This window comes from Octopus bimaculoides, chromosome 16 (assembly GCF_046866305.1).
Source record: "Octopus bimaculoides isolate indiv1 chromosome 16, ASM4686630v1, whole genome shotgun sequence".
In the NCBI taxonomy this organism is placed as follows: domain Eukaryota; kingdom Metazoa; phylum Mollusca; class Cephalopoda; order Octopoda; family Octopodidae; genus Octopus; species Octopus bimaculoides.
The window spans coordinates 29,745,709-29,759,697 of record NC_142943.1 but is presented as its reverse complement, the minus strand read 5'-3'; the positions used below and the strand labels follow the sequence as shown (position 1 = coordinate 29,759,697).

Below are 13,989 nucleotides of genomic sequence, written 5' to 3'. Positions count from 1 at the left end.
GACTGAACCTGGAACTCTGTGGTTGGGAGACAAGCTTCTTACCACACACCCATGCTATCTTTTTATTCTTAATTCTTGTAAGTTGGCAGAGTATGATTTGAGGGAAATTTGGCTGAGGTCTCTAGCATGTTATATGATAGTGCATAGGCTTTTGACTGAAATTCAGTAGCTACAAACTGGGTAGAAGACCAACACACACACACACACACACACATATACCTATATACAATGGTTTGCAAAAGTATGTATACAGTTATGAAAAAAAACATGCACACTACTCATTTATTTTTATCATAAAAATTAAAAATTAGTCTTATTTTGGATATTTTCAGTGTCATTAATCATAATAATATGCTTATCATGATTATAATGATACTTTTATCATAACTATATACTTACTTTTGCTCCCCACTTGTATATATATGTATGTATGTGCATTGGTCTTCTATCCAGTTTGTAACTACCTACTTTTGCACCCCCTGTATTTATAAATATATATACATATATATATATATACATACATATATACATATATATATATATATATATATATATATATATATATATATATATATATATATATATATATATATATATATATATATATATATATATATATATCCAAGATAGAGTACCAACATCCTATGTGGGCAAGCTTGATAATTGTTGAGAATTCTCTGCATGAAACCACTGGTTGCCTTATTAATCCACAAATAAAGAATGTTTATCCACCAGCCTGGTGGTGTTAAGCACTCATTCACTGTTTCATATTAGCATGTATATATATGCATATATATATATATATATATATATATATATATATATATATATATATATATATATGTGTGTGTGTGGCTTTGATTTTTATTTATTTTACTAGTGAAAAAGGAAGAATTTTCTGGACATCCTCAAAAAGGAACTCTTAGTGATGGATTTTTTCATTCTCCAAACTTTCCAAGAGGCTATGCAATCAATGGAGAAATTTTCATATATTCAATACGAAATCTGGATCCAAATGGGTTCATAAAACTTGTCTTTGATGATTGGGATATTGCACAAGACACTACAGTCCAGGTAATCATTTCCCCCTCTTGTTCATTTCTTTATCATGGTGAAATACTTCATATGATTCAATCAGAAATCAAACCTGCCTTTACATACACAGCTTACACAGCTTTGCAGTGTTCACATAACTAAATTGTTCAAAAGCTGTCAAGTTTGTAGGGTTAAGAAGTTTATTTGGCTACTTTTATGGTTTCTGGATTTTATCCCACCTTGGGCAAGTGTTTTCTACCTCAGGTCAACCAAAGCCTTGTGATTAGTTTTAACATCCCCTATTTGGTTTATGGGTACTTTTATTAGAATCTAATCTGATGCAAACACTTGGATCAGGTCCCTACTCTAAATAGCTTCCTCTTTATATCCCACTTGTCTCAAGGGTCCTAAAAAAAAGGAACTGCTTTTTCTCCTCTAATTAAACCATAAAAAAGAAAAAGAACATTACTACCTTTAATTTTAAAAAAGGGTTCTTAGTTTTATTTGAGCCTGAAATTGTGCACATATTGGATAATTATATTCCTGATGAGGATCTATAGTTAAAATTGATAAATGTAAACACACCAACACAGACACAAATACACACAATGGGCTTCTTTCAGTTTCCTTCTACTAAATCCATTGACAAGGTGTTGGTCAGCCGAAGGTTATAATAGAAAACACTTGTCCAAAGTGCCATGTGGTGGGATTGAACCCCAAACCATGTGGTTGGAAAGCAAACTTCTTAACCACACAGCCACATCTGCACAATATAGAGTATTTAACTATTTTGCCATGCAAATGCATTGATTCTTCCTTTCTGTCTTTCTTGAAGGTTTATGAGAACAATCAGAACACTCCACTGACCATAAAACATTTCCAGAGACCAATCATTGTCTCTAACAGCAACAGTCTTCAGTTGATTTTCTACACTGGAGCAAAACCATCTTCAGACAGTGAAAACATTGGATTCAAAGCTTCTTTCAAATATTTATCAGGTTTGTTGAATTTTGGAAATAAAGCAAACCTTGTGCTTTGTTTTCATAATTTTATACAATTTTATATATTTTTGTTTCTTCTTGTATTGGGTCTCTCTCTCTCTCTCTCTACACACACACACATTTATAGAACCCATCCTTACATGTGGCAATGTCTTGGAGGATACATTGAGGTGGTGAGCTGGCAGAAACAATAGCATGCCAGGCAAAATGCTTAATGGTATTTCGTCTGCCATTATGTTCTGAGTTCAAATTCCACCAAGGTCAACTTTGCCTTTCATTTTTTGGGAGTCGATTAAATAAGTACCAGTTACACACTGGGGTCGATGTAATCGACTTAATCCCTTTGCTTGTCCTCTCTATGTTTAGCCCCCTGTGGGCAATAAAAATTTTTTTTTTAAATGTGTCTTGGAGGATCAACAAACAAAAGCTTATCAATGCTACTGAAATGTGGTTGCTTTGATGAATTCTGATGATATTCTATAATGGTAAGGTGACAAACAGTGAAGTCTTTAGGAGAGCAGAAACTCCCTGAAAACGGCACAAGGAGACAACATGCAAAGTTCATTGGACATCACATGAGAACATGAAGCATTGAACATTTGATGCCAATTGAGAAACTGAGGTGAAGAAGTGAGGAAAGACAGAGAATAAAGGCAATTTGATGGCCTTAGCAGATGGTTGCAGGAAGACTTAGCCAATAATATGCTAACATGTATAGGGGGAAGAAAAAGGTGGAAGTCCATAATGAAATAAGCACATGTAGAGCACTGGGGTCAATGGAATATTCCAAATTAATTATATTCCAAATTAATAACAACAAAGTTATTTTTCTAAAATACTTCAAAATTAATTGAAACAGAATCAGTTTATTTCTATAGAAATATGGTAACAAAAGGGTTAAGAGAAGTAATATATGTATTTATTTGGATTTAATTTTCCTTTCGCAAAAGCATCCAATTAATATTTTTACCTTTTGATATTTTTCAGAAAAAATTCAGGACAATACTAAACTTGGTAGGTGTAAATATTCTTATCTCATTTTTTTACAGAAATGTTGCTTCTCACAGCATATAACTATTGGGTTGGCAACTAAGTTCCCGCTGTTTTTTTTTAATTTTGGGATTTATTGCGTTTTTAAATTTTGGAATCTATTTTTTCGAGAATTCTATTTTTGAATCATTTTGGAATCTATTTTTTTTTTTCTAGTTAATTTTAGTTAATTTTTGTTTATCTTTAGATCATTAAAATGGAATGTCAAGTTAAGAAAAACGAGCATTTTCGACACCTCCTTCTTTTTGCTTTTAATCAAGGTTCTAAGGCCGCAAAAGCTGCTCACAACATTTGTGCTGTGTATGGAGAGGGTGCCATAGCTGATAGAATTGCTCGTGATTGGTATGCCGAGTTCAAAAATGGAAATTTTGACCTCAAAGACACAACTCGTTCTGGTGGTCAATACAGAAGCTAAGGATAGATGAGTGGTTGGTGAGAGCCATTACAAGCCATGTACCTGAATGCTGTTAGTAGAGTGAGGGTTGCCAATGTGTATAGTGAGGAGTTTAATGTACAAGTAGGGGTCCACTAGAGTTTGGTTCTTAGCTCCCTCTTATTTATCATGGTCCTCCAAACTATAACTGAGGAATATATGACTAGCTACACTTAGGGGCTCTTTATGCTTATGATTTTGTTCTTATTGTTGAATCACTACCAGAACTAGAGAAGAGATTTCAGGTATAGATGCAAGTTCAGGAATCAAAGGGTCTTAGAGTTAATTTAGCAAAGACCGAAATATTGATAAGTAGCAAAACAGACAAATTGCAGATTCCTTCAGGGAGATGGCCCTGCTCAGTATGTAGAAAATGTATTGGGAGAAACTCCATAAGGTGTATTTAGTGCAAGCTATGGACAAAGGGAGCTTGAACTGCCCTTCAGCTGGTCAGCTCCTGTCAAACCGTCCAACCCATGCCAGCATGGAGAATGAACATTAAATGATGATGATGGTGATGATGATGATGATGGTGATGATGATGATGATGTCTTCGCTTTGCGTTCCACTGTCTGTTGTATGTGTTGCTTTTCCCATTAAAAGAAATATTTCCAAAGAAATCTAATGTCTTTTATTTGGTTTTTGGTTTTTTTCCAGATTGCAGTGCTACTTTCCCTGCCAGCGTTGGAGGTGCGATCTCTTTCTACGGATTATCCCCAATCGACTCTGCATCGTATGACTGTGTCTGGGTCATCAGAAAGATTCCAAACAAAGAATACAATTATGAAATCCATTTACACTTGAAAGAATTAACAATGAAAGATGGTAAGATTGTTATTTTTCTTTTATCTTTTATTTGTTTCAGTCAGTAGACTGTGGCCATCCTGGAGCTTCACCTTGAAGAATTTTTAGTCGAATGAATCAACTCTGATATTTATTTATTTTTAAGCTAAGTATTTATTCTGTCGGTCTCTTTTGCCAAACTGCTAAGTTACAGGGACATAAGCACACCAGCACCAGTTGTCGAGTGGTGGTGGTGGTGGTGGTGGTGTGGGGGGGACCAAACAAACACGCATGTACACACATACACACGTACACATACACACACACATATATATACCCACATACACGCACGACGGGCTTACATTCAATTTCTCTTTACAAAATTCATCAACAAGGCTTTGGTCAGACTGGAGCTATAGCAGAAGACACTTACCCAAGGTGCTGCACAGAGAGATTGAACCCAGAACCATGTAGCTGAGAAGAAAGCTTCCTTAACCACACTGACATGCCTGCAGCCACTTTTACACAAAAGTCACCTGACAGAGAAGAATTATCTGCGTCTCATTTTACAAGAGACTCAGATGACAATCTGATTGATCCCCCCCCACACACACACACACATGTGATAATGATTTTTTTTCTTCGTTTGACATAATTGCTTCGGTCAGTGATCTCTGAAACCTCTGAGTGAGAGAGCAAAGACTATTGTTTTTTCCCCCTTCTCCCATTTTCACACACAAGTGTCGCTGATAACATTGTATTTTTGTATTTTAAGACCAGTTGTTATCATTTAACCGGAAGTCTCATGATCAAAGCAGAGATATAATTAGAAGCTTCCTGCCATGACCATCTTGCTCTTTCTTTTTACAGACTAGGTGCACCTAAGACTACATTATTCATCATCATCATCATCATTATCGTTGTCCTCATCATCAGCTTCTTCATTTTACCATTTTCTTTTCCATGCTTGCATTGGGTCAGATGGGAAAAAAAAAACTGTGTGACCGTAGAGAATGGAAGGGAAATAACCAAGATCTATCGTTGAGGTTTAAGAAAAGTGTTGTGCTTTGAAAATATTTCAGAGTCAATGCACAAGACTGGGAAATGTGGGTTAAGTTCTAGGTTCTCTCTCTCTCTTTCTCTCTCTCTCTTTCTCTCTCTCTCTCTCTCTCACACACACACACGCACACATGTAAACAAGTACACTTTGGCAGAAAGTTATTGTTCTTGTGTCATTTGGGGGATTCTTTGAAAGAACTGAAATACTCTTAAATTATGTACTTTATTTTTGTTCGCTTACTCTGTGTGTGTGTGTGTGTGTGTGTGTGTGTGTGAGACCCAATGACAGGTGTAGCAGCATTGTTGTCTGCTGCTACGGAAATAAAGGAAATGGTCCACGTACAATGCATAGAATTATGTACAAAAGTGTTCAATATGTAGGAAAGGTATTGGAAAGAATTCCATATATATACGCACATATCATCATCATCATCATCATCATCGTCATCGTTTAACGTCCGCTTTCCATGCTAGCATGGGTTGGACGATTTGACTGAGGACTGGTGAAACCGGATGGCAACACCAGGCTCCAGTCTGATTTGGCAGAGTTTCTACAGCTGGATGCCCTTCCTAACGCCAACCACTCAGAGAGTGTAGTGGGTGCTTTTACGTGTCACCCGCACGAAAACGGCCACGCTCGAAATGGTGTCTTTTATGTGCCACCCGCACAAGCCAGTCCAGGGGCACTGGCAACGATCTCGCTCGAAAATCCTACAGGAGCCAGTCAGGCGGTACTGGCAACGGCCACGCTCAAAATGGTGCATCTCATGTGCCACCCGCACAAGAACCAGTCCAGGGGCACTGGCAACGATCTTACTTGGCTTGCCGGGTCTTCTCACGCACAGCCCATTTCCAAAGGTCTCGGTCCGTAGTCATCGCCTCGGTGAGGCCCAATGTACGAAGGTCTTGCCTCACCACCTCAGCCCAGGTCTTCCTGGGCCTACCTCTTCCACGGGTTCCCTCAACTGTTAGGGTGTGGCACTTTTTCACGCAGCTATCCTCCTCCATTCTCACCACATGTCCATACCAGCGCAATCGTCTCTCTTGCACGCCACAACTGATGCTTCTAATGTTCAGCTTTTCTCTCAAGATACTTACACTCTGACGGGTATTCACATTGACATTACACATCCAACGGAGCATACTGGCTTCATTCCTTGCGAGCTTACGTATGTCCTCAGCAGTTACAGCCCATGTTTCACTGCCATGTAGCATGGTTGTTCGTACGCATGCGTCATACAGTCTGCCTTTTACTCTGAGTGAGAGTCCCTTTGTCGCCAGCAGGGGTAAGAGCTCTCTAAACTTTGCCCAGGCTATTCTTATTCTAGCAGCTACACTTTCAGCGCACCCACCCCCACTACTAACTTGGTCGCCCAGATAGCGGAAGCTATCGACTACCTCTAGTTTTTCACCCTGGAATGAGATAGAAGTTGTTTCCTGTTTGTTTGCAGTCTTTATTGCACCTGAACATCTGCCACAAACAAAAACTAACTTGCTAGTTAACCTGCCTTTGATGTTGCTGCACCTCTTATGTGTCCATAGCTTGCACCGGGTACATCTTATAGAGTTACTACCTACTCCTTTTCTACATACTGAGCAGGGCCATCTACCTGAAGGGGTTTGTGTTTTATCTACCTTCCTACTTATTAGGATTTTGGTTTTAGCTAGTGAGTGTATATTATATATGCATATATATATGTATGTGTGTGTGTGTGTGTGTGTGTGTGTGTGAGTCATCTAAGAGATCATAAGTCAGAGTAAAGATGCACTCCTATAACTGTCAGTAGAGTGAGTATATTATCTGAAAAGTACAGTATTAAATATCCATCACAGCTGATCTTACCAATTGGTTTCGCACGAGGAATACAATGGAGTGTTAGGTGACAATCTGATTATATAACCCTATGCTCATCAGAGTTAGCCTGTATGGAAGGGAATATGGCGTTGTTCTTTGTTTTGTCTGTTATGTCTATCATTTATCTATATCTATGCATGTATACATAAACATATTGCTACATATAATGGTGTCTGTTTTGTCTTGCTTTTTTAAATGAAGGTTGGCGTCTTGAACCAAGTAACAGCTTAGAAATTCACAATGGAATCAGTTCTATAGATCCAGTCATTGCTCGTTACACATCAGCTGAATATACACCATCACTTACCTGGAATACATCTTTGCAGAGTGAAGGGTTTTATATTAGACTCCGAGGAAACTTCAACCATTTTGACAGAGTTGAATTTTCTTACGCATCTGCTGTAATGATGACAAAAGGTCAGTCTCAATTTACATTTCCTTTATTCTTTATTAACATAATTATCATAAAAATTATGTTCTTCTTAATCCTTTAACTCTGTATGAAGCATTGGGTGCCAATAAGACATTTTCATCCAACTTGATGAAATTACTAAGTTATCCAATGTGTCCTTCCTTTTTTTCATATCATGAAACGAACAGGGTACGTGATTTAAATGACACAGCCATGCATACGGTTGTAAGTAATTAGAATGTTGAAGGGTTCTAATAGAAATTTAGGTTAAGGAAATATCTTTTACTGGTATTTTGGTATTTTTATTTATCTATTTAATTGAATAAATTTGAATTCTATTTTGCAGATGGCTGCCGTGAGAATTTCAAACTTCCGTGTTTCAACCTTCTGTGTATTGCTGAATCATTGCAGTGTGACGGAGTCGATCACTGTGGAGACAATTCAGATGAAAGTCCGGCCAGGGAATGTAATTTTGAAAGCAAAGAATTGCATATTTTGGGTGATTATTTCTTTTGTTTTCTCTCTAGAACTTGAAACAATTAACGTTACTAAAACCTTTATCTCTTCCTCTGCTGTCACTTCTTCCTCCTCCTCCTCCTCTGTCACTTCCTCCGCCTCCTACTCCTTCTCTGCCACTTCCTCCAGCACCTCCTCCTCCTTCCCATTGACTGTTCATGTTTAGTAATCTTCTCTTGGCAACGAGCAATGTGGTTAGCATCGTCCCTCACCACCAGACTACCTCTCTGGGCCTCCACACTATGTACCTACCAAGTGGTGGACAGCTATTGATCGTCCAGCGTCCAGAGGTTATGACGTCAGGGCTTGTTTTGGTTATTCAGTTGTCAGTGACCACTAACAAATCACAGGAGATTGAGCAGACAGTTAAAACGAAGGGGAGGCTGGTCAAATAAAGTAAGGACTTCAGAAAATTCTTCTAAAGCAATGCAATTAGCAAAAAGCCCATGGGCATATGGTGTAGTGGTTAAGAGTGCGGGCTAGAATAAGGTTCGTTTAAGGATGTTGAGCAAAACGCCCATGTTTCCAAAGGTGAATTATTCAAACCCCAAAGAATTCCTCTCAACACATGGCTATGATGCTCCCTCCACTACTTCTGCTTGTGATCAGAGATGCACATATCGTTAGCCACCAAGGGACATGCTCAACTAGTTAAGGTCAAGCAACTGACAAGCAAATCTATGGTGTTAAGCAGAATATTTGCTGTAGCCCATCTTTTATGCCAAGACAAAACAATGTACATTATTATTGATGTTGTTGTTGTTGTTGTAAAAGATAGTAACACTACTATTGTACAAGTTACCAACCTACTTTGCAGTCATTTACACTGTTATTAACATGCAATTTATTTCAAAGAATTTTTGCCAATTTATCAGAATATCTTTTCTTTTTCAGATACGACACCATTAAGCACAGGACAGAAATTTTTTGAAGATAAAACTGTTCTTTACTTTTTACTCTGCTTTTGTATTTCAAAAGAATTTGTTTGAGAAAAAACCATATTTTGCTTATTTTGGAAGGTTTTGAGTTTTGTTGTTACAAAATAAAATTATGGGGCTGACCCCCTGAACTCCCAACTCTTTCACTGCCTGTTGAACGAGATCAACAGGGAAGCCCAGTTTTTTTTTTCTTTTTACTGGAAAGAGATGCTACTATCTGTGCCTAGAAGCAGATGCAAGCCAAATGCTCCTGTTATTTGGTGATCAAAAAACCCATTCTGCTGACTTATGTTCAGGTAATATCACGAGTTTGATAATGGTTAAAAAAAAAAAGAAATTGTTTCCATACATATATATGTAGTTATATATATATATGTATATATATTATTCTTATTGTTCCAAGTTCAAATCTATGATGAATTCTACAACTTCAAACCCCACTTTTTTTGTGATACCTTTTAGTGGTATTATACCTTTAATTAAATCAAACTTAATTTTCTGATTAATAACTATATTACTTGGCTCAAAAATTTGTGTGAAGTCTAAACCAGTATTTTCCTTATTCCTGAAAAATCGTAATTTCTTGAAATTTAACGTTCCATATATTAAATGGAATATCTTATGGGACTACATATAAAATGAATGTAGAGGTCGTTTGCAATTAATATTCTCTCATTTAGGTGCCTTTTGCTACTTCCTGTCATGTCGAGACACAAATCACAAATATGAACAGCTCTATTAATATAAAAATAAAAAACAAAACTTTGGTGAACTTTTTAAATGATGTATTAAAAATATATTCTAAGTTAAAAATTTGTTGGAATAATATAATATTGATGTGATTCAATTCTATAAATCGAATCAAATTTGAAGATTTATTTTTTACGATTACAACTAAATAACAGCAAGTTCACATTGGACATAATGCGTTTTTACTGCAATAAAATATAAATTTCACAAAATCTTTGTTTTGAATTCCAAATATTTAGAGATGCTTTATTATTTTTTTTCACTAAAAAGGTGGTGAGCTGGCAGAATCGTTAGCACACTGGGCGAAATGCTGAGCAGTCTTTCATCTGCCAACACGTTTTGAGTTCAAATACTGCTGCAGTTGACTTTGTCTTTTGTCTTTTTGGGGTTGATAAATTCAGTACCAGTGAAGCACTGGGGTCAATGTAATCAACTAGTCCCCTCCCCTAAAGTTCCAGGCCTTGTACCTTTAGGAGAAAGGATTCTTTTTTTCACTGAAGTATCACTTGTTTTGACAAGAATTGATCTATCAAAGATATTGTTTGTTCTCTATTCTTGTGTGTGTGTTGAGGGGAAATATATCTAATATTTGGGTTTTGATAAAATATTACTTATTTCTTGGCACGTTTTAAATATTATGATTATATTAGTTATAACTGTCCACTACCTTTTCAAAACATTGGCTTCACATTTTTGTACAAGACCAATAGTTTCAGGGGAGGGGTCAAGTTGAACACATTGATCCCAGTGCATAACTGGTACTTATTTTATTGACCCCGAAAGGACGAAAGGCAAAGCTGACCTCAGCAATATTTGAACTCAGAATGTCAAAACAGATGAAATGCTGCTAAGCATTTGGCTCAACATGTCAACGCTTCTGCCAGCTCACCGCCTTAATATATAACCTTAACAAAATATTGGTTTCAAATTTTGGCACAAGGCCAGAAATTTCAGGGGGGGTGGGTAAGTTGATTATATTGACTCCAGTGTTCAACTGGTACTTATTTTATCATCCCCAAAAGGATGAAAGGCTAAGATGACCTCAGCAGAACTGGAACCTAAAGATGAACAAAATGCTGTTAAGCATTCTAATGATTCTGCCAGCTCACCGTTTTACTATCCTACCATAATACTGAGTATAAAACTTATTGGTGTACTTTTCGATCCATTGGGTCACTATATTCACGTGGATTATCTCTATTAAGTCAGATTGGTGCAAATCTCATCCATCTCTATGATAATCTCACAATAGAAGTTGAACTCATCATTGAGTGGTAACAAGCACTCATCAGCCACTTATTCTATGGGGTTTGTTTAAAACTTGGTGGACAGTACAGTCTGAGAGTTCAATGTGTTGGCCATGGATGGCCTTGGAAAGATTTTAACTCAGAATGTAAAGGGCCATAACTAAATACTGCCGGTATTTTGTATGCTGTTCTAATGGTTCTGCTGGTGAGGTACAAACCTTCAATCTCCACTTTGGTTATCTCGCTTCCTGTCAACTGTTCTCCAAACAAAATCTATGGAATGCAAAAATGTTACATATTTCCTCCCCTCATAGTTTTGCTTTACTAGTTGGTCAGAAAAAGAAAGGCAATGTCCATAGCCATTGCTTGTCCCTCAGAGACCATTTATACCTGTGGTTCTTAACTGGGATCGGTATGGTCCCTAGGGGTCCTCATAAGATTCTGTCATTAAAATTTATGTGCAATAATTTGGTTACACTTCCACAATGCACAAAATATTTGAACAATTTTTTAAAAACAGTTTCTAATAAAATTTAATTGTAAAAATACAATAAGAATTTTTTAAACATTGAATGGCTATGAGGGTCCTTCTGAGAGAAATAGGAATCAAAGGTAAAAAAATGGTTGGGAATCATTGACTTATATTTTGTACGACCATTTCAGTTCTTCCAACTTAATAGGACTGAAATGAATGATGTTGAATTTGCACTTCAGCAATTTCTTTTGGGGTGAGAAGCATAAACAGGAAAATGATTCTTGAGAGATGTTAAGGAGGAAGAATCAAGCAAAATATGGTTTGGTATGGCAGTTGACAGATGAAGAAACACAGTTGAATGAGAAATGTGTGTGTGTGTGTGCATGTGGAAATACATATTTTTTAAATAGTGTTGCAAAGAGCAAACATTTCCTTTCTTAAAGTTATTTGCTATGTTAGAAATGCAATTTACTACAAATATATTGTTTCTTTTTTGTTAAATTTGAAATAAAAAAGATTTAAGAATGAAAAATTGTTATATCATTAATTATTGTTTAATTGAATTTTCTGATGTTCTAGGAGAGATAGAAAAATGAAAAAAGAAAAGAAGAAAAAAAAGAGAAGAAAAATTTATAAAAAAACATTATGATTGCTACAGTATTCAGCAGAGACCCTTACTATGGCACATCCTTATTTAATGAGAGAATTGAGAATTGAAAGTTTTATAAAAAAATTTTTGTCCTTCCAAATTTTCTTGAACTCCACATTAATGTTTTATGCTCTGCCTCCCAGTAATCACATTCTAATGGAACATGTGTGTGTGTATGTGTGTGTTTGTCCCCCACCACTGCTAGACAATTGGTGGTGGAGTGTTTATTTCCCCAAAACTTAGCCTTTTGGTAAAGAAAACTTTAAAAAAAAAAAAATACTGGAGTTGATTCATTGGAGTTAAAAATTCTTCAAGGTGGTGCCCCAGCATGGCCCCAGTCTAATGACCAAAACAACTAAAAAAAAAAAATGAATAAAAAACCCCAGAAGAATGTAGATCAATGATACCAGAGAGAAACGTGGAGCTATTAAAAGCAAAAAGTAGGCTGTTGGCTGCTGCCCAGGGTGTAGGAATACTGTGTTTTTGAAACAACTTATGGCTGCTTGTTGAGAAAACAACTTGTTAAGTGCATAAACTGGAGGAAAACACAATGAAAGCCTCTCTATACAGAATGCTGCCATTGTTGATCTTGAGAAGGCCTTTGTAGTTTTGGGTTAACAAAAGGCAGGTGCAGATTTGTGTGTCAGTTATTTTTGGTATACTCTTTTATGTGTTTCAGTCATTTGACTGTGGCCATGCTGGAGCAGCACCTTTAGTCGAGCAAATCGACTCCAGGACTTATTCTTTGTAAACTTAATACTTATCCTATCAGTCTCTTTTGCCTAACTGCTAAATTTCAGGGATATAAACACACCAACATCGGTTGTCAAGTGATGATGGGGTGTCAAACACAGACACACACACATAAATATAATATACATATATATATAGGTGTAGGAGTGGTTGTGTGGTAAGTAGCTTGCTTCCCAACCACATGGTTCCAGGTTCAGTCCCACTGCGTGGCACCTTGGGCAAGTGTCTTCTACTATAGCCTCAGGGTGACCAAAGCCTTCCGAGTGGATTTAGTAGACGGAAACTGAAAGATCATCGTATATATATATATATGTGTGTGTGTGTGTGTGTGTGTGTATGTTTGCCCCTCCTGTCACTGCTTGACATTAGGTGTTGGTGTGTTTATGTCCCCATAACTTAACGGTTTGGCAAAAGAAATTGATACAGTACGTCCTGGGGTTGATTTTGACTAAAAAAAACCCTATAAAGTGGTACTCCAGCCTGACCACAGTCAAATGACTGAAACAAGTAAAAGAATAAAAGAATGCATTATCTTGTAGCTTCAAGATTTCAATGGCATGTTTGTAAATTTTTAGAATAACATTGTAGGGTAGGTGTGAAAGGATAGATCTGGTCAGTTTTAGTATAAAGCAGGTAGAATATTTGGGCCAGATATGGCTGCTTTAGGACACATTAAACCAGGACAGTCCAAGAGAAACATAAAAATTCTTTAATGGAAGGAAAATAGATTGTTAGAATACATAACCTCTAATGACAAAAACCTTTCGGAATAGCATTTATAGCAAAAAAAAAAAAAAAAAAAAAAAAAAAAGACAATCAAATTCTTTGAAAAACATCTCAACTTTATTTATGAATTTCTCTTTTTATTTAAATCAGCATCAAAAATCGGGGAGGAGGGGAATCACATTGGAAGGAATTTGGGGGGAAGGGAAAAGACAAAAAAAAAAAAAAAAAAAAAAAACTTTTTTTTCTAACTCAGCAGTGCCAAGGAACATTGTAGATAAACAAATCAGACAAAATTGAATTGTACCCA

At 36.6% G+C, this 13,989-nt stretch overlaps 1 protein-coding gene across 3 annotated transcripts in view; it reads left to right on the top strand.

The window, feature by feature from the left end:
- Positions 1-12,086, top strand: part of LOC106870685 (uncharacterized) — a 39,544-nt gene extending 27,458 nt beyond the window's left edge. Inside the window, exons 5-11 of one of the 3 annotated variants that reach the window (XR_016244620.1) lie at positions 881-1,074; positions 1,871-2,033; positions 3,024-3,050; positions 4,177-4,344; positions 7,418-7,633; positions 8,040-8,127; positions 9,039-9,143. Coding sequence is in view for 2 of the 3 variants with exons in the window: in XM_089364314.1 (XP_089220440.1) it covers positions 881-1,074; positions 1,871-2,033; positions 3,024-3,050; positions 4,177-4,344; positions 7,418-7,633; positions 7,975-8,127; positions 9,039-9,133 (1,016 nt within the window). In the remaining variant the exon portion in view is untranslated. Of the gene's footprint in view, positions 1-880; positions 1,075-1,870; positions 2,034-3,023; positions 3,051-4,176; positions 4,345-7,417; positions 7,634-7,974; positions 8,128-9,038 lie in introns of all 3 variants that reach the window. The other 2 variants (XM_089364314.1, XM_089364315.1) reach the window with 2 other exon arrangements.
- The last annotated feature ends 1,903 nt before the right edge of the window (positions 12,087-13,989 follow it).